Source organism: Xiphophorus hellerii, chromosome 10, assembly GCF_003331165.1.
Source record: "Xiphophorus hellerii strain 12219 chromosome 10, Xiphophorus_hellerii-4.1, whole genome shotgun sequence".
Classification (NCBI taxonomy): domain Eukaryota; kingdom Metazoa; phylum Chordata; class Actinopteri; order Cyprinodontiformes; family Poeciliidae; genus Xiphophorus; species Xiphophorus hellerii.
Window position 1 is genome coordinate 16313070 of NC_045681.1, and position 21672 is coordinate 16334741.

The 21672-nt window shown below is 40.6% G+C and overlaps 1 protein-coding gene across 2 annotated transcripts; it reads right to left on the minus strand.

Annotated features, from left to right (window-relative positions):
- Positions 1 to 260: 260 nt before the first annotated feature.
- Positions 261 to 21547, minus strand: abca5 (ATP-binding cassette, sub-family A (ABC1), member 5). 2 transcript variants are annotated; one of them, XM_032574487.1, is made up of 39 exons: positions 21400 to 21547; positions 20237 to 20303; positions 19243 to 19409; positions 17325 to 17517; positions 17045 to 17218; positions 16795 to 16892; positions 16322 to 16548; positions 16094 to 16235; positions 15307 to 15495; positions 14966 to 15113; positions 14505 to 14682; positions 13654 to 13712; positions 13280 to 13566; positions 12859 to 12978; positions 12398 to 12536; positions 11535 to 11625; positions 11216 to 11355; positions 11020 to 11139; positions 10736 to 10937; positions 9650 to 9816; positions 9443 to 9570; positions 9211 to 9348; positions 9016 to 9129; positions 6976 to 7146; positions 6781 to 6894; positions 6526 to 6663; positions 5858 to 5926; positions 5660 to 5751; positions 5429 to 5552; positions 5159 to 5276; positions 4933 to 5024; positions 4496 to 4671; positions 3864 to 3939; positions 3678 to 3772; positions 3484 to 3603; positions 3220 to 3372; positions 2893 to 2972; positions 2745 to 2800; positions 261 to 1909 (listed from the first exon to the last, which is right to left on the minus strand). In XM_032574487.1, exons 3-39 carry the CDS (start codon positions 19363 to 19365, stop codon positions 1769 to 1771), a joined length of 4992 nt encoding a protein of 1663 aa, XP_032430378.1. In that variant the 5' UTR covers positions 19366 to 19409; positions 20237 to 20303; positions 21400 to 21547; the 3' UTR covers positions 261 to 1768. The 2 variants fall into 2 exon arrangements, with proteins under 2 accessions (XP_032430378.1, XP_032430377.1); XM_032574486.1 differs by lacking the exon at positions 20237 to 20303.
- Between the last annotated feature and the right edge of the window lie 125 nt (positions 21548 to 21672).

Genomic DNA, 21672 nt, shown 5'->3' on the forward strand with positions numbered 1-21672 from the left:
TATCCCACAGTAACAAGGTGATATTTGATAAATGCCAGATGCAAAAGGCAGCTTTTTCATTTCAAGACAGCATAAAGTTTAGTTGAATTTAGCAAAAATAATGGGTGGTGCTTCCCTACACACACTACCATGTTCAATGCATTGCCTTCTCTGGATAACACTGTCTGCAAGCACATTTTGCATGTGGGGCAACCTTCCTAATGATTCTGCAAGAAAAGAGCTTTGTTTTAATTAACGGGGGGAAAAATGCTACCATCAAATACACGTTTTAATTGAATAAACATTTATTCTTAAAAAGGTTAAATAGAGACCACAAAATTCATCACTGAAGAGTTTTCCCTTCGACACAGAGACGACACGAGAGCAAACACAACACAGACAAACCGTAACTTTTTAAATAAGAATCTCAGTCCACAGAGAATTTACAAAGATTGCATATTTTAAACCAAAAAATTATAAAATCTCCCGGAAACAGTGCAAATATACCAACACCTGAAAACGAAAAATAAAATAAACCTTCTCTCCTTCCCACAGAACAGAAAACATTTTGGTTTTCCTGTGGTGTCGCTGCCGGTCTGAGAGCAGCAGGAGTAGTGTCACGAAGACGGATGCTTTCTGGATGGCTACATTTTGAACGTAAATCTCTAAGCAAGAAAAAGGAGTGAAAACATCACATATCACAAGTTAAAGTGAAGGCAGTGTCAGTGTTTGACTGAGCTCCATGTGAGCAACATTTAAATGTGAATAAGGTCTGCTGATCGAAAACAAAAATCTCATCTTCACTTTTGTTCCTGACTGGTCAAATAATACAATAGGTTAAAAAATAAAATAAAATCTGCTTGAGATAAGAAACAAAACCCTTTATTATTCCTGACACTGAAAAACAGGAACAAATCATTGCTGGATGGTTTCACCTGACAAGAATCTGACGTTTCAAACCATTTAGAAAAGGAATCTCCCTTTACTTCACCCTTCTATCCCCTGAAAGTTGTAAAAAAAAATTACAATTTCTTGGTAGGTATTGCGCCAACGATGCACCTGCTTGTATGAATGCAAGTTTCTGCAGGAACATCTGCAGTGACACAGAACCAGTATTTACAGCATCACCAACACAGACAAGAGCAAAGCTGAAGAAATCAAACATCTGGGTGAAGAGAAGTGGCACCAGAGTGAAGAACCAGGACGTGAGGAACTCCTCAGAGCCGTCACTGAGTTAGCGACGTTCTTTTCAGGCACATTCACAACAAAATCCCCCTCCGCTCCCCAAAAAAACAGAAAGTCAACTGCAGTGCGCCACGGTTGAGGGTAGAGGGCGCTGTGCTACATGTACTGGTGTGGATACTCGACAACATTCCCTCTCAGAGCTTTCTGAGAAGTCAGGAGCTGCAGCGCCCCCCTCTGGATGAGATTTTAGAGATGTGCTGCTTTGGTGATGTGATTAATTTTTGTTTTCAAAAACACAACAAATAATAAAACTCGTAAAGGTACGACCGGACGGGCCGCCATGACCAGAGATCGAAAACATCCAAAACTATCCTCAGAAACTGAATCCCTGTGAAGAACGGAGACAAACAGGACGAAAGGGGAGGAGGCGTAGCTTCAGCGGGCAGAGGAACGTGCTGGTTAGGTACGGTTCAGAGAACACGGACCACCAGCGGACGAAGGTTTAAAACGCATGCACACCTCCGAGCTGAGCGGCCACGCCCAACCGGCCAGCCTCCGAGGCCTTTTACTGGAGCTTGCGGCGAGCGCTCGACGTCGGGCGAGTTCAGAGCTGGCGCACGACGCTGTCCACGTGGTTGACGGAGACGGCGGCGTCCTGCTGCAGCCGCTGCCACTGGAAGGTCGTGCTCAGGGGACCCACCTCGTCCTCGTCGTTTTCCTGCTCCTTGGCAAACTCCAGGAACACCTGAGGAACAGGAAGACCAGGAGGGGACACATTGTAAAGGAAGAAAACCGTCATGCTGTGGGATTATTCCACCATTATTGGAACTGGCTCGTTGTAATATCAACAGTTAAGTGGTTGAAATTTGGTGTTCCAGAAGAAACAGACCAAGCAGCCTAACATTAAGCTACTGGAATGAATTTCCCAGAGCTCCAACCTGAGCTTTATTGTAAAGTTCTACATGAACTCAGCAAGATTTCTTCTAGGAGTTTATAAAACTTTAAATACACTGGAGGAAAATGTAATCAGAAATGAGTCTCAATGGAAACATGATTCAATATTAAGCTACATAGCTTAATATTGCTTTTATGGGTTTTGAATATTGCTGTTCAAAACATGTCTGAGACATTAAGAATGAAGGTCAAACCATGTTAATTCACTACATCACTGTGTGCCAAATGCAATGTATGTAAACATTAAAGGCTGTTTTCCAAACCTTGAACAAAAAATGCATTTAACTAAACCTTCCTTTGGTAGATTAAGTTGAATTTCTCTCCTTCTACTTCAAACTACAGACTCTTGTCTGTAGTTTGGCTTGACTCCTGAGAGCAGCATAGAGCACAGTAGTCAGCTTCAATTTCATTTTATCCAATTCTTTCAAGAATGGTCAAAAATCAGCCAGAATGATTCCAGCAGCTTGATGAAGGCTACGGAAAACATGTGGAAAGGTAGAACTAGGTAAGAGGTAAATATCGGAGTGGTTAGTTTGGATATAATTGAGCCTGTAAGCATCAAGAAAATCAGCAGAAAATTCAAACTTGTGATGAATTAATACACCTTGCTTCGTTTCTCCACCTACCTGCTCCAGTGTTGACTGAGAGAAGTTATACTCCTCAAAGTTAAAGGTTTGTTTGGCTGAAAACAAAGAAATGAGAATAAATGGTTTAGTAGTTATGTTCCACATGTTAAAGCATTTTTTATTTTATTTTATTTTTTTACAAACTCACCGTTCTCTAACTTGGAGAAAGAGTGAGCCAACGACTTGACGTCCTCCATGGGGATCTTATAAACTATCAGAGTGGTGAAGCTGCACAGAGCAACAACATACAGCATATTTATGGAGCTCGCTAAAAGAAAGCAAAAATTCTGATATCGTAAATAAAGTTGGATCAGATATTCTCCGTCTTCACCCAGCAGGAACCTTAAATTGCTTTTTTATTTGGTTAGTTACAAAGAGCTGAATCCTAAAGCACAATGAAAAGACAAAAGAGGTAAAGACAAAACATGTCTGAGACATGTCTTTCTAGATTCAGCTGCTAATCCTTTGAGCGCACCTCTCCTGTCGGACGGCGTGAGGAAAGATTCGGAGGATCTCCTTGTGCAGCAGCGCCACCTGCTGGAGTCCGGTCAGCTCCTCTCTCAGTTTCACCTCCAGACTGTAGCCTTGTCCGTATTTTGCCTTCAGATGCTGGATGGAGCCGATGCATCTGATGGGAGAGAGACGGTTAAAATGCAGGAACTGGTAATCCCATAAAGATCAGATTTGTTTAGAAGAATAAAAAGAAGAAGAAAAAAAAGATTTCCAAGGAAGGAAGAACCTCAGCTGGCCAGAAACCATGATGGCGACGCGGTCGCACACAGCCTCTGCCTCCTCCATGTAGTGTGTGGTGAGGATGGCTCCTCGCTGATGGTTCCTGAACGCAGCACGCATGGCCCTCCTGCAGAAAGACAAACTGTGAGTTTCACCAGGTTTCCAGAGTCGGTAGCTCTTCCACGTTACGCCGAGTCTCACCACATCCGCTGCTTAGACTTGGGATCCATTCCTGACGACGGCTCATCCAGCAGGACGATCTGAGGATTCCCGATCATACTCAGAGCAAAGCAAAGCTGGAACCACATATAAACACTCTCAGTTCAAGCAAACAGAAAAGACATTAACCGCACATCTGGGTGTCTGACCATTTAAAGCTGCTCTCACCTTCCGTTTGAGTCCTGCGGAGAGATTCTTGGCCTGTTTGTTTAAATGTTCTCTCAGCTCCAAAGCGTTCGACACTCTGCAGCGGTTATAAAATAGCATTTAATATTAGATTAGTGTGTTTAAAACAACTTCCAAGCTTGAAAATAAAATAAAAATTTAAAAGTCTTTTGTTTTTCTCTGGATTTTGAAAGCTTTGAGAATTTACACTGTAAAAACACAAAATCTTACCAAGTATTTTTGGTCTACTATCTAATTTGAATATGTTAGTACTCTTGAAATAAGGCAAAACTGTCGTATACAAGCAACTTTTCTGCAAGATGTAGGAGCTTGTTTTAAGTCAATAAATACTGGTTATAGGTGACATAATCCAGCAGTGGAACAAGACATTTTAACTTACAATATGGCAAAAATGTCTTCTTCCACTGGCAAATCTTTAAACTTACAACTAGAGTCGATATTTAAGTTAATATTAAGAAAGTATTGACTTAAAACAAACAAATACTGCTTCCTGAAAAGCTACTTGTAAGCTAGTTTGGTCCTATTTCAAGTACATTAAGATATTTGTATATCTTAAATTTGAATATTAAGATATTTCTGTGTTTTTGCAGTGTATAATGCAGCTGAAGATTCACCGCTTTATGATGCCCGGGACGTCTTGGCCCTTTAGACCCTTGATGGCGGCGTAGACCTCCAGGTGTTCCTGCAGGGTGATCCGGGGCCACAGAGGGTTCACCTGGGGACAGTAGCCGACGTGCTCCAGAGGATTTTCCACCGGACGAAACTCGGTGCTGTAGTCTCCCATCAGGATCTGGACCCAAACAGAACATAAATCTACTTAAGACTGGAAACTGCAATTTCATTACTTCCTTGAAATGTTTCACATGCATTCGGTTTTTAAACTCCACATTTAACCAGGTTTGCACAATATTGGGGATTTTTCAGTTGATGTGTTTATAGTGGAGCTCCCTGCTGTTCTCAGTGGACATATATTTTTTTTTATCTCACTGTTTTTACTGCTTTCACAAACAGAAACAGGTTTAAAATGTTAAAACGAAGGCTTGTTGTGTACCTGACCAGCCGTGGGGTCAGTGTCGCCTGACAGCATGTGCATGACCGTGCTCTTTCCTGATCCGTTGGGGCCCAACAGGCCAAGAACTTCCCCTGAAGAAAACAGCAGGTTATTTCTCCTGGAAACGCAGCCTGGAGATGACCTTCGTCTCCGTTTTCCACATAACTTGTTTTTCTAAGTGTGGCAGAAAGCGTGGCGGCACAGAAGACGACAAAAAGACCTGTACCTTTGCGAACGCAGAACGAGATGTTCTTTGTGGCTACTTTGGTCTTCTGGGTGAAAGAGAAGCCTTCCTTCCTGCCTTTGTACTGCTTTCTTAGGTTATTAACCACCACAACTGGTTTCTGGAAAAAGAAAATCTGTGTTCATGTTGAACGTTTAACCGACCAGAGGGAGATGATGAAAGACGAACATACAACAAACTCGAGCTTTAACGTCAGCAGTTTTTAAATTTATTTGGTCTCCTAAAACGGTTTTTATTTTGAAATTTCGTCACCTCCTCACAAGCCTGACAAGTGAGTGCCTCCTTCACTCTGGCCTTCTCCATCTGAACGTCCTCATCCTCGTTCTGCCCTTCCTCCGGGATCCGCTCCGGTTTGGCCTTCGACTTGGACGAGATCCTGTCACAGTGCAGCATCTTTAACGTCACGGCTTATCGTTTCTATGGACCATTATAGCCATGGATTAAATTATCGTGCAGAGATCGTCCTTGTAATGTGATCGTCACCTGCAGAGCTGATCGCTCTTCATCGCCCTTCCTCCGAATCGGATCTCCAACCACCGGAGCAAGAAAAGCAGAAGGATGCACTGCATGTAAGGCTGAAAACAAAAACGCAAACAGATGGTTTAAAGTAAATAAAATCTTCCTCTGGATGTTTGTAAATGTCTGAGATAAAAAAAAAAAAACAATAAAAAAAGAACGTACGGCTACAACAGAAATGAGCAGACTTTTCCACAAGAAGTTCTCCTCGTACAGAACAGGAAGGAATGTTGCCTGGGAAAAGAAAAACAGCAGCAGTGATTCCCTGATCTCTAATGTAAACCTAGAATTAGCAGGAATTAGCAGAAATAAACTAAAGTCAAAATATATATATTATTTTGGTTTAAAAGGATTTCTAATTCCTAAATCTAAATACTCTTTTGTCACATTACGAGTTTAAAATAAACAAGGAAGAAGTTAAAATAAAAAACTGCACCGGCCCTCAAATATAACCTTGAAAGTTATAAATATAATGTTTCATTATTGTAGATCTCGATTCATTTGCCATTTTTGAAGTATTTGTATTTATCAAAATCCCCTTGAATACAGAAATGTTAACACCCAAGCATAAATTTTAGCGATATTTACACAATTCCTAAAATACACAGAGCTTAAAAAGACTTTAAATAGGTTTTAGCCAAGCAGAAGTAGTAGTATTTTTTGTTTATGTGCACATAAATATAAAATACATGCAGTAACAATGAGATGAAGACTTCTGTGTGTTTATAGGACTATTTTGAAACGTACTACCATGCATATTTAAATGAACGCTTCAGGAAATATTGATCTAGATAACTTTTTAATCAGAGATCAGTGTAGTTTTCCACTCCCACCTTGGTGATGCAGTTGAGGCAACCCATCAGAGGATACATGGGGTTGAAAAGACATAAGATGTTGTGGAGAGTTCTGGTCAGTTCGGGGTTGTCGTTCACAAACGACAGCTGAACGACGGAGGCCGACACCACACACACCTGAGGCAGAAAAAAAATTATTTACAGAAAACAACCAGCAAACGCGTTAAACCGCAACAAAAAGAAGCCGTATTGAACCCGGAGATTCCTTTTAGATTAATTTCCGTATCGTCTCACCATCATGCAGATGAAAGAGAAGAAGTCTCTGTTGCTCTGCACTCGCGTGAATCCGAAAGAAACGACATACGTGAAGAGGATCATGGCTGGGCCGAAGCCGACGGTGCAGAGGACCTAAGAGAAGACGTGAAGGAACGGTGAATAATCCTCGCGCGTCGGAGAGGATCTGTTTGTGTTGGAAAGAGCAGCACGGACCACAGCGGTGAGGTTGCTGCTTGTCGACAGGTTTCCAGAGTGGAAGCAGAAGAGGATGAAGTTCATCGAGGACAGGATGAGGTAGTAGAGGGGGATGTCCACCGCCGCCTGGCCGCACCAGTAGGCTGACGGTAGCAGACCAGAGATCCGCAGCGTGGAGCGACACTTTATCTGAAAGAGGAAAAAGAAAAAGAGAAGTTAAGTATAAATTCATTGGGTAATTTACTATATTAATGCATTAAAGCTTCAGAAAGTGTGAAAAGACAAAAAACCCCCCAAAAAACAACATAATGTCAGAGCAGTAAGAGAGTAACAATAAGCTAAAGTCAGACGGTTTTAAAGTCACTGCCCGGTGTGTTTACAGTAACATTTCGTTCACTTTTTTCACTTTAAGAAAAGATGAACAAAAACTGTTTAAATTCTCTGACAGTGAATTTGATTTGTTCAATATGTTCTAGCACGTGTCAAACTCAAGGCCAAATCCAGCCCAACATAAGTTTTTATGTGGGCCTTTAGGCTGTAATGTGTCACATAAAGCGAACCTTCAAGATGACAATTTAATGCTGGATATTATTTTATCAATCAAATCAATGCTGTTTTTTTGTCCGTATACTGCCAAATTAACGTTGATGTGTAAAGATGTTCAATGTTTAATTTAAAGAAGTACTCGCTGAATGCAGAGTCAGCTGGTTATTAATATTTTAACAGTTCATTAACGAGTAGTTTTATTATTACACCCAGCCAGAACTGGCTACTTGAGGACTTTTATAATCTTGATATTGCTCAAAACGAAAATGAGCTCGACACTTCTGTTCTAGCATTTCAAAAAGTGCCCAGTATAGAACTGTATGGAGATTTTATAAATAAGAATGTGTCAACGTCTGATAATACAATAAATGCGCTTCGTCCAGTTATATTAATCTGGACCAAAGAAGCGTATTTTGGGGAAATACTGACTGATGAACAAATTCCACAGAAGACAGAAACGGTGTGTGTTCACTCCTATTCAGTTTATCCTGGTTTATTGCTAAAGGCAGCTGGCTTTGCACATTGGCCTATTTTTCTATGTACTTACAGTAAGTTTGATTCAGGTGAATAATTAAGCTAACTGTAGAGCCATTCACATGTATCATCACTGAAGAAAAATGCTGACATAAAGCTGTGGTTCGGTCCACCTCTCTATCGCCATTGCCACTGTAACGGAATGAGAAACCTGAGGTTCCCCGACAGCCGACTTTAGTAGAAGCTAGCAGTGGTGTCATTGTAGCATGTACTGTGTGTATGCAGATATAAAGCTCCAGGAAACACAAACTCTTTGGTATTGAAAGATAAGGCTTCTTATTGGTGATTAAAACCACAGATAAAAAAAAAGATAAGAAAAAAAGGCTTTTAGCACAGAGTTTGAGTTGAAACACAAATTCACAGTTCACGTTGAGAAGAAGCACCAAGCACCCTGTGTCACCACAACATGCGAACACGGCTTTTTCTAAAACATTTCATCCTGTACGTTTAATTTTTCCTGATGGTCAGGGACAGATTTAGAGGAAAGCCTCAGTTTTGGTGCCCTATCTAAAAAAACAACAAAAACCCCCCAAAACATTTTACTCATGCAAGTTATATAACATTAAAAGGTAGATCTATGCGTCAGCAGGTGGTTTAAAAAAAATAATCTAATGGCTCCATGTTGGTCCCAAAAATATGGGACCATATTTTTTTAAATAGCTTAGTATTGTATACATTAACAAAAATGTAAAACTACTAAAACTCCACAGTTCAAACTCCACATGGGTATATAAAAAGGTACATTGTTTGTAAAACATTTATTACAAAAGCAAACCTGAATCTTTGGGATGTTTTGCAAAAATCTTTGGGACCTTTTGGACAGATTTTAGCCCTTTCTAAAATCTGATCCAGTTATAACGTCTGTTTTTCCTAATGCCATCCGTCAGTCCATTTTACGGCAAATAAAGTAGTGTACTGTGTTACTTTGTGGTTGTATCATCCTTTAAATCATGATAACTGCAGAATGCGAGAAGTTACCTCACGATCTCGAGTGTGATCCATTGCAAAATACGCTGGCATTCCGACAGCCAGCATTCCCAGCATGATGGCCTCTATGTAGACCAGGGCGTAAGACGTCGCATCCGGGATTTGCTGCAGAATCAAGCAGTGCAAACAGTCATCTACTTAAACCCCAAATTGGTAAGTGCCGTCTCGACTCTGTGGGAGGCTCACATAATCGAACGGTTTGGTCCAGGTTCGGATCCGCCCCGTTCCATTCAGACCTCTGAGGAGCGCGTTGCTCAGAATATTGACGGCCATGGGTAAGGAATGAATTGTGGTGCTGTTGAAAGCGATGGTATACCTAAAACCCTGACAGAAATGACAAACAGCATTGTTACAGCTCTCAAAGAGAGCAGGGCTGAAATAAGTGGCCCTTCAAATAATCAGTCAAAAGCCCTGCTACCTCTTTGGACCCTGTGACGTTTATGGCAGCGCTGTGCGGAGCCGCCTCCATGTAGTCTTTCTGTTTCATCAGTTCCACTTTGATATCCTGTGATTCCAGGTTGCGGATCAAGTCGGAAATATCCGAGTCTGTTGGTGAAAGAAAAAAAAACAACCTTATCCAACAGTCGGAATATTTATTTTAATTTCATGCTGCCGTTTTACTCACTGGTTGAGTTTTTAACGAGGAGGCTTGTGGCGTATCTGTGAGGCGCTTCGTTCTTTGTCAAAAGGTACGTGGGGAGGAACTGTCGCTCCTGTGAGTGAATCTGGATGTTTCCCGTCACCAGCGACACAATGAGAACCGAAGAAAGGAAGAGCAGGAACAGCACCAGACTGAAACGCGAGAGAAGACAACCGTCACATTCTGTCCGCTTTTAAAAGGAGAAAAGCTGCGTGTTGTTGACATGTCATCTGCAAAAGTTCACTTTTAGTTATCCAGCAAAGATTTTTATTCAAAATTCAAGTTCTGACCTCAGTCCTGTCTAGATCATTTTTGAAGTTTAAACACGAATGCTTACAATGCATTTATGGCAGCTTCCACTGCAATCAGGCTTAAAACTATGATGGATGGATGATTCTTAAATATATGGAATATGACATAAATTTAGGAAAAACAAATATGTATCAACGGCACCTTGGGAAACCTCAAGGGGCATTACAGAAAACTAACCCCGTCCTTTAGGAAACTACACCTAAAATTAGCCTGTATCAGATCTTTTTATATTGAGCTTACTCCTTTTTCCTCCAACCAACTGAGATTGTGACCCTCCCGCCTTTTCCTAAGGTAAAATTATCCATGCTGAGCCATTTTTTAAATGTTTCTCCTCCCTCATAGCAGTGTTTCTGCAGGTTTCACCAACTTTAAGATTTATTAAGACCATTATGAATGGAATTTATTACCTATATTTCCAAAGAAATGTATAAACTTTGTCCAACCAGCTGGCGAAATATTTGCATTTACCCACAATAGATGCAATAAAAAAGCTAGCTAGCTAGCAAGCAAAGGTATATTAGCATGCGTCACAGAACTTAAAACTTCTGCCTGACAGAAATTCCCATAAAAACAAAAAAATACGTACAACATACGAGATTAAATAGTCCTGCCAAGACAAAGTTTAAGAACTACTATTAAAGTATTTATGGCCAACTTACTTTTTAAACTGAATTTAAGACATTTTAAGGCCTTCATTTGAGATACATGAAAGTAAGACTTTTAAAGGATGTGCGGACACTGTGTTCGTGAGGGACTCACGTGTAAACGAAGGCTTTCCACTCCCTGCGCATGTTGAGCATGTGCAGCCAGGCCACGGTGCTGAACTGCTGCCGCCACAGAGTGTGACCGGACACCGAATCGGACTTGATGTCTGAGAAGGTGATGAGCCGCTGGTCTGTGTCATCCAGAGACGCGTTGTCGCATTCGTCCTCCGCCTGCTCGCGGTTAAACACGCTGTAGTCTGAGGGAATTAAAAATCATAAAACAGATCAGGTTTTACCAAATCCAATTTTGAGGACTGACATTTCTTTTAACACACTCACCAGCTTGATCCACCTCAGCTTCTGACTCCAAACGCAGAAAAACATCTTCCAGCGTAGTCATGGAGACACCGTAGTTAATTATCCCCAACTGCGGCTGGCAGTCGAGCTCCGAGAACAAGCCTGAGAAGATCGGATCAGTCTTGCTTACAAAAGAGCCGAGCAGAGGTAGGAGCAGAAACCACAAATCCGATCCCACCTGAAAATGTGTTCATGCTCTCAAAGGGCAGAGTGAAAGTCAGCTCTGTGTCGTGCTGCCGGGACAACTTCGCTTTGGGAACGTGCTGCTTCATCAGTGATGCAACCTTCTCTGTGTCACATCCCTCACTGATCGACATTCTGCAGAGGAAGAAAACAACGTGTACGGGTTATAATGAGACGAATGCACAGGGAGAACCTGCAACTGAATCCAAACCCAGGACTTTCTTGCTGTAAGGCCACGGTTTATAGCTTCACCACCATGTATTTTGCCAGTCTCTTTTTTTAAAAAAAAAAGGGCAGAGTGCTGTCTAACTTACCGGAGATGATATCCGACGCCACACTTGATCTTCAGATACAGAGACGAGCCGACGCACTTGAGCTGCCCCTGAGAGATCACAGCTTTACGATCTAGAATAAAACATGACAATAAGAACTTAAAATAACATATTTTAAGGAGTTCCATGAACTTATAGTGTATTAAACAAAGTTCTGGAGAGAACACAAATTTTTTTTTTGAAACATCTTCGACCATCAGCTGAAATTTGATGCCAATATAGTCAAGACCTCTTTTAATTAGAAGAGAAATGAAAATGTCTTTTTTATTGATCTTTTAGGAAGGTAAGTCTAGAATTTTTAAAACATACACATTTTGTGTAGGGGTCCTTTTAACACTGATGTAGAACTTTGAAATTATGGCTAAAGTTTCCAATGGAAACCACACAGTTTAACTTTAAAACAAGCTAGCAGTGACAGTGGTTTTAGTGGTTACAGATGTCGATAAAAATCTGTAGTCTGCACCAACATCCTCATGAACAAATATGACTTAAAATACAGATTGACTAAACTATGATGAAATTGACTGAATGTTTTTGAGTCTATACTGCAGTTAATGATAAATCAATTACTGATAATTACTTCAATGATCAATTAATCATGATTAGTCTTTTCAGCCCTAGCTACAACTGTATTGCTTCACAACCTTTAATCTAACAGATTGTAGATTTAAGATAAGACTCGACAGCACAGCGCCAAACAGCTTTGTGTAATTTATTTTTCCTGCTGCTGCTAACTGCATCACTTCCTGCATCACTTCCTGAATCCTGCCTGTTGGTATTTCATCTTCCTGTTGGTTATATTGACTGGGGCTCTTAATACAGAGTTGAAAAAGGAGAGTTCTCACCAGCGAGGATGTCCGCCTCGTCCATGTAGTGTGTGCTGAGCACAATGACCCTGCCGGCCCGCCGGCTCTTCAGCAGAGACCAGACCTGGTGTCTGGAGCAGGGGTCCATTCCCGCTGTGGGTTCATCCAGGAGAAGAATCTGAAAGAAGAAAGCAAGTGGAAACTATTAAAAGAAAGTGAATGACCCACGTTGAGAATTTTGGAAGAGACATTAAGAGTTATCTGATGTGACAGATGGGCTGGTTGATTTTTTTTTTTAAATTATTATTTAAGTGAACATGAGATTTTTTTTTAAAATAAAAGCAGAAGGCTATTTTCTTACTGCAAATTTCATTTGAATGTTTTAAAGGTAAGTTGGAGATTTTTCAAGTGAGCAGCTAATCTTTTTGAGGTCGTCGTAAAAAAAGGCTTATGTCCATTTGGGTCTAACATGATAAATTAAGCTCAAATCATCCTGATACCTTAGGATCTCCGAGGATGGCGATGCCCACAGAGAGTTTTCTCTTTTGGCCTCCACTCAGATTCTTTGCCTGAGCCGTCATGATTTTCTCCAGGTCCAGATCCTTCAGCACTCTGGTGACCTGTCGCAGAAACATAATCAGGGAAAAGGATTCAAATTTAGACTTTCTACTGTTCAGTGCACCTGAAAATGGTCCTTTAAAAATGTTTTTATAACAGTTTAATGGTTGCAACATAGGTTTTTAGAATCAGGAGTTCAATGAAATACATTGCTTTTGATCTCAATTAATCAAGAAACAGACACTTAAGTATTTTTTCTTAAATAAAAAAGAATAAAAGGGCCGTCCAAAATGTCCGAAATAAAATGTAGGACTGACACTTTCAGCCACATGGTAGAAAGCAGCATTTTGGTCATCCCGGTACCTCAGCATCAATATCTGCAGGTGGGATCCCTTTGATGGCAGCAAATATCCTGAGGTGCTCCTCCACAGTCAGCACATCAAAGATGATGTTGAACTGAGGGCAGATTCCCACCAGCTGCTTCATCTCCGAGCCTTCTGCGATCTCCGCCACGGGAGAGCCGTAGATGGTGGCCGAGCCGTTGGTGGGCGGGCAGATGCCGCACAGGATGTTCATCAGCGTGGACTTTCCGGCGCCGCTGTGTCCCAGCAGAGCTGTGATCTGACCCTCGTAGATGTCAAACGTGAACCCTGAGGGCCAGTTGGGAGTAAAGGAGCAGAGCGTCGGTAAAACCAGTAACGGATCAAACCGTTCTCAGGCAAAATCTTCATGCTCACCTCTCAGAGCCTCCACTGTGGTGTCCTTGTCTTTGTACACTTTACAGATGTTGCTGATGCTGAGGGGGAAAAAAAAGAGAAGCAGAATCAGAAGAAAGCTTTTTAATGAGCGTTTTCCCTACAGCAGTGAAAAGGGTTTTATGCAAACTTCATGTCGTCACATTTTGTTGCCCTCTTTGTAATACAAGAATGTGCTAATTATTATGAGATCTTCAGGCTTTTGGAAAGTTATTCGAATTGTTTCAAAAACAGCTGGAATTTTGATTTTAAGCTAGAATTTTTTTTAATTCTTATTCAGAAAACGTCTGTTGAATTTACTGAGTTTAAGAGCCTCTTATGACCAAATGATTAATTGGTCAGGGGTCAGTGAATTTACCAAACATTCCTCTGAACGTTTTCTTAAAGTGCACTAAAATTTATTTAAAAATTAACCAAAAACGACAAAAACCAGCAGCAATCACTTCTATGATTGCTGCGAATGTATTCGTTCTTTTTCATTGTGTTCCTGCATGCACGTGGGCTTGATTAAATGAAAACTGTCCAGTTTTTAAAAGCGGCTGCTAACAAACTTGATTCTGTAGAAGCAGCAAGAATGCACTCCATTAAATATCACAAATGACAAAAAAAATGCAAAAAATTAAGAATGTGATTGAACAAGCAGACACCGTTTAAATTTTTAATATCCAGAATTTTCTAATCTGCTTCCACATTTTTGTTGTAGCTCAATTTGATACCAAGGAGACCTGTTTGAGATAATTCATCCTTCTTCTCGTGTTTTTTTCCCTCTACTTAGAAACCACGCAAGAGGAAAAAAAACAAAAAAACATTCTGAAGCAGGAATGGAAATTTACCGGATTGCTTCTTTCCCTCTGAACTCGGGGGAAACAGGCTCAACACATTCATCTCCACCAGGAGCGCCGTTCGCCTCGGCATCGTACACTGAGCTCACTTCAACGTAGCGCTTTCTGTGTTTGGACCAATAAGACGGCTTCAGGAAGTACAGCATGGATCGCTTGATTCCAAAGTCACCTGCATATTAGACAAATATCTATTATTTGACTGCCCACTCATAATCTCATAATGGAAGAGACAGGCTGCACCAACATCCTCCATGCGGTAGAGCTAAATAAATAACAATGGTCCCAATATTGATCCTTGTAGATCTCTCACAGTTCATACATGATAAAAAAAAGACAATCATACTATTTCTCTAAATACATCAAAGCACAATTGAACCTTTTATAAATAGTGTAAAAAAAAGAATAAACACAAAAATTGCGGTTTTTTGGGGTTTTTTTTTTGCTTTACTCACCAGGCAGCACCTGGTCTAAGTAGAGAGCCAGCAAGAGGTAAAGAATGCAGTCCAGAGCCAGCATGACCAGAGGAACATAGAGCGGATGAGGCCCATTGGTCAAGGAGGAAAACACAGCACCATCTCCCTGTGCTTCCAGGTAAACTACCTAAAGGATAAAAAAAAAAAAACTAATTTAAAGTTCAGCCTAAATAAATGCAATACGTTTTCCAGAGAAACAGTGAATTACAATGATGGAGGCAATAGACTCGCCAAGAGATGGCAGAAATAATTAATCTTTTATACACATGGAAAAACTGTGTGATGTTAAGTGGGATTGTGATGAAGCATGTGTAGCTAACCTGTGCAATCCCAATTGAGAATGCACTGGGAGAGAGCAGGCAGAGAAGCCAAACCAGCGGCTGTGGGAAGTCTCTCATCAGCACGGTGAACAGCGACATGCAGCCGAACACCACCGTCAGCATGGAGCCCACGGTGCTGGCAAACTTGGGCTTTTTAAACAACGGAGTCAACATGAAGGAGAAGAAAATCTGAGAAGGTAAAAAATAATAATTGTCAAAATTTTACCTTGGATTATAGTGTAATACATGGGTGTCTAACCCGAATGCAACAGGGTGTGTTGGATGAAGGACACCTCTAAAAGTTTCAGAACAGCGACCGATAAATTGGGACTGGGCAACTTGGCTTAAAAATAAAATCTAAGTTTTTATTTTATTTAACACAAATTCCAATTTTTATCAATCCCCCCCCCCTGTCTTTTCCTTAAAAAGAAACTACAAATGACAGAATACATATATATATATATCTACATATAGATATATATATGAAACTGGATTTGTTTTCAATCATTCTTTCAGTGAGTTGACCTGAAATCACAGTCAAAATAACTAGAAGTGATAAACAAGACGGTAGGTCTTGAAAGGTCTGAAAACCCAAGGACTGTATTGGTGGAAAAAAAAAAAACCAACCCCAGATTGTCCAAAAATTAAATCTTAAAAAACTGAAAATTCAACAAAATCGATTTATCGCCCCGTCCTATGATAAAGATTGCAGGTTCAAGTTTATTACTGTTAAACTGCTGACGGGGAAAAATCCCACTTTTTTTCTGAGTCTATGCAGATGACTCACAGATGATATTCCATAGAGGAAGATGAGTGAAAAGATGACAAAAAAGTCGCTGTTGGGGAACAGTGCCGTGTACGTGGCGATGATGGCCATGAGGATGGACATGGCAGTCACCAGAGCAGCATACAGAAGACCCCATGACAACCTGTTGGAGAGAGCAAGAACTCATAACACTTAACATATATGAGAACGGATTATTTTATATCAGCAACATACAAACAAATGCCTCACCAGAAGGCCGTGTCGTACAGCCCCATCATGGTCATGGTGTCTTTCAGCCGATGCTCCTTCTCAGCTGCAACGTTGACGATGAGGAAAGTGACGAAGGGTGTGAAGGCCAACACCAGGTAGATGGAGATGAGGGCATGGGGAAACTTGTGCACCTCCACGGAGCCCGGCTGGCCCATCATCACCACCTTTATATCCAGCTCCTTCCGCACTGGCCGTTTGGACTGCATCTACGCACAAATTAATGACCACAAGCAGTATGATGAGTAAAAAAACAAAACAAAAAGGTATGTCTGAAAATTAAACATGTTTTTAGAGTTAATTAGAAATGTGAACATGAAATATAACAAAGTACACCCTTTATAGAAATGCTCTAATGTAAATGTAGCTTGTTGTGTTTTTTTTTGTTTTTTAAACCAAGAGAAAAAGATGCTTCGCTTGACCTCTGGAGGACAATGACATCCACTACGTCTCACCTCAATGATAGCTGCATCAATCATAGACTGCAGGCGGGTGAAACCAGAGTACCAATAATTTGCAGCTCTGCATTTCAACATGCTGCTGTAACAGCTGGCTAGAGGGAGAACAACAAAAGAACAAACTTCAGACAAGAAGAATAATCTAAACTACTTATGGGTGACACTTAAAAAAATTGCTTTTCACAATGCCGTACACATTTTCCTTTACCCTCAGATGAGATCAAATAGTAGCTCATCGGTTATTTACCAATAGACTCTGTGTAATCACTCGGCAGGGGCAGCTTGTTGTGCGGAAAGCGCAGTGTGTAAGACGTGGCAGAGCTGTCCAAGAACACCACGCCGATGTAGCTGGACGATTCATACAAGCTGGCGTTCTCCAGCTCCTCCTCGCTGGAAAACATCTCCAGGCGGTCCTGCACACCTGCAAAGACAAACAGTAAGAACCATTTGGTTCGGTTTGATGATGCCGCTTTATCTTCTGGCCTCCTCCGAATCGCAGATGAAACACATGGAAGGCAACGACTTACTTATGAAATGGGCCACTTCATCCATGATGTGACTGGTGATGTTGGTGATGGGTGTGAAGGCCAGGCCTTTGAGGTTCTGGAAGAAATCGTCATTCGGCAGCTCGGCCGTGTTGATGGCGCCATAATAAACATGAGGGTTCAGGGTGCTGATGAGAATAAGGAGACCCAGGAGCAGCAGAGGGAGGATCAGCTCCTGAACACACACACACAGACACACACACACCAACACGGAACCTCCTGTTAATCTATTTAATGAATGAAGCATAAAATTCAAGATTTTTCCACAAAATGTACTTTGCTTAAAGACTCTTCCGATGAGAAAAATCTCTTAAATTTAAAGGTTTGTACCAGCTACTTCTACAATAAATACATTAAATATTAGAACTGACAAAAAATAATCAAGCTACAAACTGGTTGTGTTTGCAGCGTCCTCTATCAGAGCTATCAGAGCAGGAAGTTTGTGTAGAGGATTTGAGAGAGGTCTGTGCATGAATGAGGAGAGGGAGCACCAAAATCATGTGACGGGAGCAGTATTTTTTTCTCCTCATCATTTCAAGGCAACAAGCCACATACAAGCCAGTTGGGACTTTAGTTAGGCCATAGGGTTACCACACCATCCAGACAGCCCATATCCAACTACACTTTGAAGTACAGCCTGGGAGAACAGCAAGAGCTCCCACATGATTGGCATCTTTTCAGCAATTAACTGCTGGTTGGGAGCAGGACCGCGGAGGCAAACTGCACTAGTAGAAAGATGACCAGCAAGCTGCAATTTAGAGCCAGTGTTGGGGTTATACCTATCGCATGCTGTCGAGTGTACTATGTAGTAAAAAACATGCAACATTGTAGTTCCTACACAGGAGGAACCACATGTTTCTGGAACACCATGTTAGAAGGGTGTGTGTTACTTCTGAATTCACAACGTTCTTCTGCGTCACAACCAGGTATGTTACTTTTGTCAAGTCGTCAACCGACGGTCTGGAAATAACGCGTCAATGCTGTGAGAGTGCAGAATTATGCAGAAAGAAGGACAAACAGTCGGTTTCATGTCACGTTACAATCGACCGGTAAGCTACAAGACTTAAATTTGTTTTGTGCAGACAAGAGCACACAATGGGAGAAAATTATTATTAGATCACTGATGGTGTGGTTGAGTCAGAGTTGCATCTATTCTGGTCCAGTGACACACGTTTGGTATACGTGGGGTACATGAGGTACAGAGCTCATGCAGCAGGATCTCCAAATGTCCAGATAATTTGCTTCTGGTGAGCAAATTGTATATGACACACAGTCAATATATAATATATAATAATAATATAATGCCATACCTGTATCTTTCTATGGAATTGTCTTCCTACCCGACTAAAATGAAACTCGTATGTAATGACTTGATGAGAGATTGATATATTCCATTAACTCTACTTGTTCGAGTGTTTTATAAGCACTTTATTTTTTTTCAATTGGACTGACAGTTCTGTGGGAAAGATGAATTATGGGTATGTGAAAGATGATTTAGCTCACTTGAGATTAGCAGACTACAGAAAACAGTATTATTTCACACAACTAGGTTGATTTTAAATCAATGGACAAGTTCCAGATAACAGCAACAGTAATGATTGCCATTCCTGGTAAGAAGTTAAGAGTTTATCTGAGGCAGAGTGTGCAAGTTCAAAGCTGCTATGCTGAGCCATTAAAAATGCATCAATGCAACTTAAAGCCAGATTAAAGATGCATGCCCTAACAAAGAGGAAATGGAAACAACAAACAACTTTTCATTCTACTTAATGTAGAGTTGGCATTTTGACGCTGGAAGAAAGCAATGTCGCTTCTTCCATTAGCTGTAGAGTATTGAGAAAACTCGATGCAAAAGCAAAGAAAAAAGAAAAAGCCTGAAGTCAGCAGAACAGAACGTGAATACCTGGAGGCTCTGCTGCTTGGTCCTCCATTTGATGAGCAGGTTCTTGTAGAGAAGACTTCTTGTTTGTGGCCAAACTCCTGCATCTCTTCTAAAAACCGGCTGCATGCTGCCAGCATTCCTCATCTGGATGACGTACGGACGGGATGTGTCACTAAGGCTGGCCTCAGCTGCCGCAGCAACAAAAGCGAATAGATTATTAAAACATCAGCACCGAAACACTACCATCAGTAGCTTCTTTGGACTTGTGAGAAGGAAGCAGTAAATGGAGATGCAGAAGAGGGGAGGTCTCACTTGTTGTTTTTTTTCTCCAAGGCAGGAAGTACAGAGAAAGAAATCACGGTTTACACGAACAAGCTCAAATGACCTTGTTTCCATGTTCCTCAGAATAATGGTGCCAAATATCGGGAAAGAAACCGACACTGTAACACAGGCCGCAAAAATGCAATTTAGAAACTCATCCTGTTTTCTAGTTGTTATTTCTCTCAATCTAGGACAAAATAAAAACACAGTCCGAGCAGCAATTTGTTCAATCGTTCAAGCTGCATTTCATTTGTTGACAGTTCTTCGTTTTTTTAAATCAAACGGATGCCAGGTTTTTTTTAAAATTATCATTACTGAAAATGCACTTTCAGACCACAAAATAAAATCATCATCGAAAACCGCTGAAGTGCGGGCAGAGGAAGCCGCCTCAGCAGCTCAACAACAAGCTTTGAGTGTATTAAAACTTGGCATCACCGTCCCAACCTAAAGAGCAAATACGATTCTAACAAACTTCCTGCACTTTACAAGGTCAACACTGTGTGTTCTGACCCTAAATATTTGAGGAAACTGGACATGATAAAGACAAAAGAAGAGACAGGAAAAAGATCTCGTAAAACCCGGATACATGATCTGAAGACCTTCCGCTACTGCGTTGCAAGTTTTCAGTTGAAAGGCTCAGTGGTTAGAGATGAACTAGTATTGGTTAATATGTATTTAAAGTGACATCTTTTACCTGCAGATGATATTGTCACATGCAAAAGGATGATAAAGTCAGTCTTGTTTTAGCTCCTGGGAACCATCTGAAAATATAAAAGGTTTTCCCACTTAATGCTGGTTAACAGAGGGTTCTACTACAAACCACTTTGGATTTATTTAAAGTCAATGTTTAAATTTTCCAAAACAGAGCTAAGTTTACTTCTGCGCTTATGAATTTCCAGATATCTCAGATCTTTTTTAAGGTTAATCTTTTACTCTAAAGATTAAAAGATTAATCTTTTAATCTTTAGCAATGTCAATTTGCTGACATTGTGCATGTCAGCAAATTGCAATGCTCCTAAAACTTTAATTAATTCAACTCAAAAGGTGAAACACGTACTCAGTTCACAAAGAGCAATATACCTAAAGAGTACATTTAGATATTTTCACTAATATAGTGAAAATCCACTCAAAAGAGCCAGGGCCTGTTTCGTATCCAGCTTTTTACAGTCAACAACCAAGACTAATTTTATTACAGCGTTTTACAAAATTTCAATTCGATCGTACTTGCCAAATATCAGCAATTTTGGTGATTCTAACTGGCATAAAACAAGAGACGTTTAGACTGATTTAACTTTAGGTAGTGAGGGGAAAAAATTATTTTTACTAGGTGAATGAAAAATGATGGTTTCAACTGTAAATAACGTATTCCAAATTTAGGCTTTTAGCTAAACGTTGGATTGCACTTCATTACAAAACCGCAGTTTCAATATCAAACACTTTCAATGACTTCATCAAGAAATCAAGCACTTTCCAAACCTTGAAAACACCTAATTGAAATTCAAGCATTTTAAGCACCGTATGAACCCCGTTCCTCTGAACAAACCGCGTCTCTCGTTCTGTTCATAAACAGAGCTAGCTGTTGTTAGCTTCCTGATAGCCTGCTTTTTCTGTCACTGAGCCTGACAGACATTTTAATGAGACAAATTAGAATTTGCTTTATTTAAATATTTGCCACAAATTAGTCCAAATGCAACAACCTGAACAGAATGCTTTGTAAATTAGCAGTCACATGTTAAAAGGTTGATCTCTGGAAGCTGAGTAGCAACAAGAGCGAAGCTAGCGAGCTTCACTGCTCGTCACTTATCTAAGAAAAAACAAAAATTTCGTTTGAAAAAGACCATAACTTTATATACTCACGTATGAAATACATTAAGGCATATCCTTCTTCAGCTTTTGACAGAACCACCTTAGATTAAAAATTGCATTTTATGTCAAGAAAACGCCGCAAAATGCGCCTGCACCGACCGTTTCTAGTTCCTGCTGCCAACTACAATTCCCAAGAAACCTTGGTGCTCATCCAATCAGATCTGCCCGAGTAAACGCTAACTAAAAACGCTAAGAGATTTTGGCTCTTTGGGAATTACCTTTTATTTATGCATCTGTCTATTTTTATAAATCATAATTGAACAG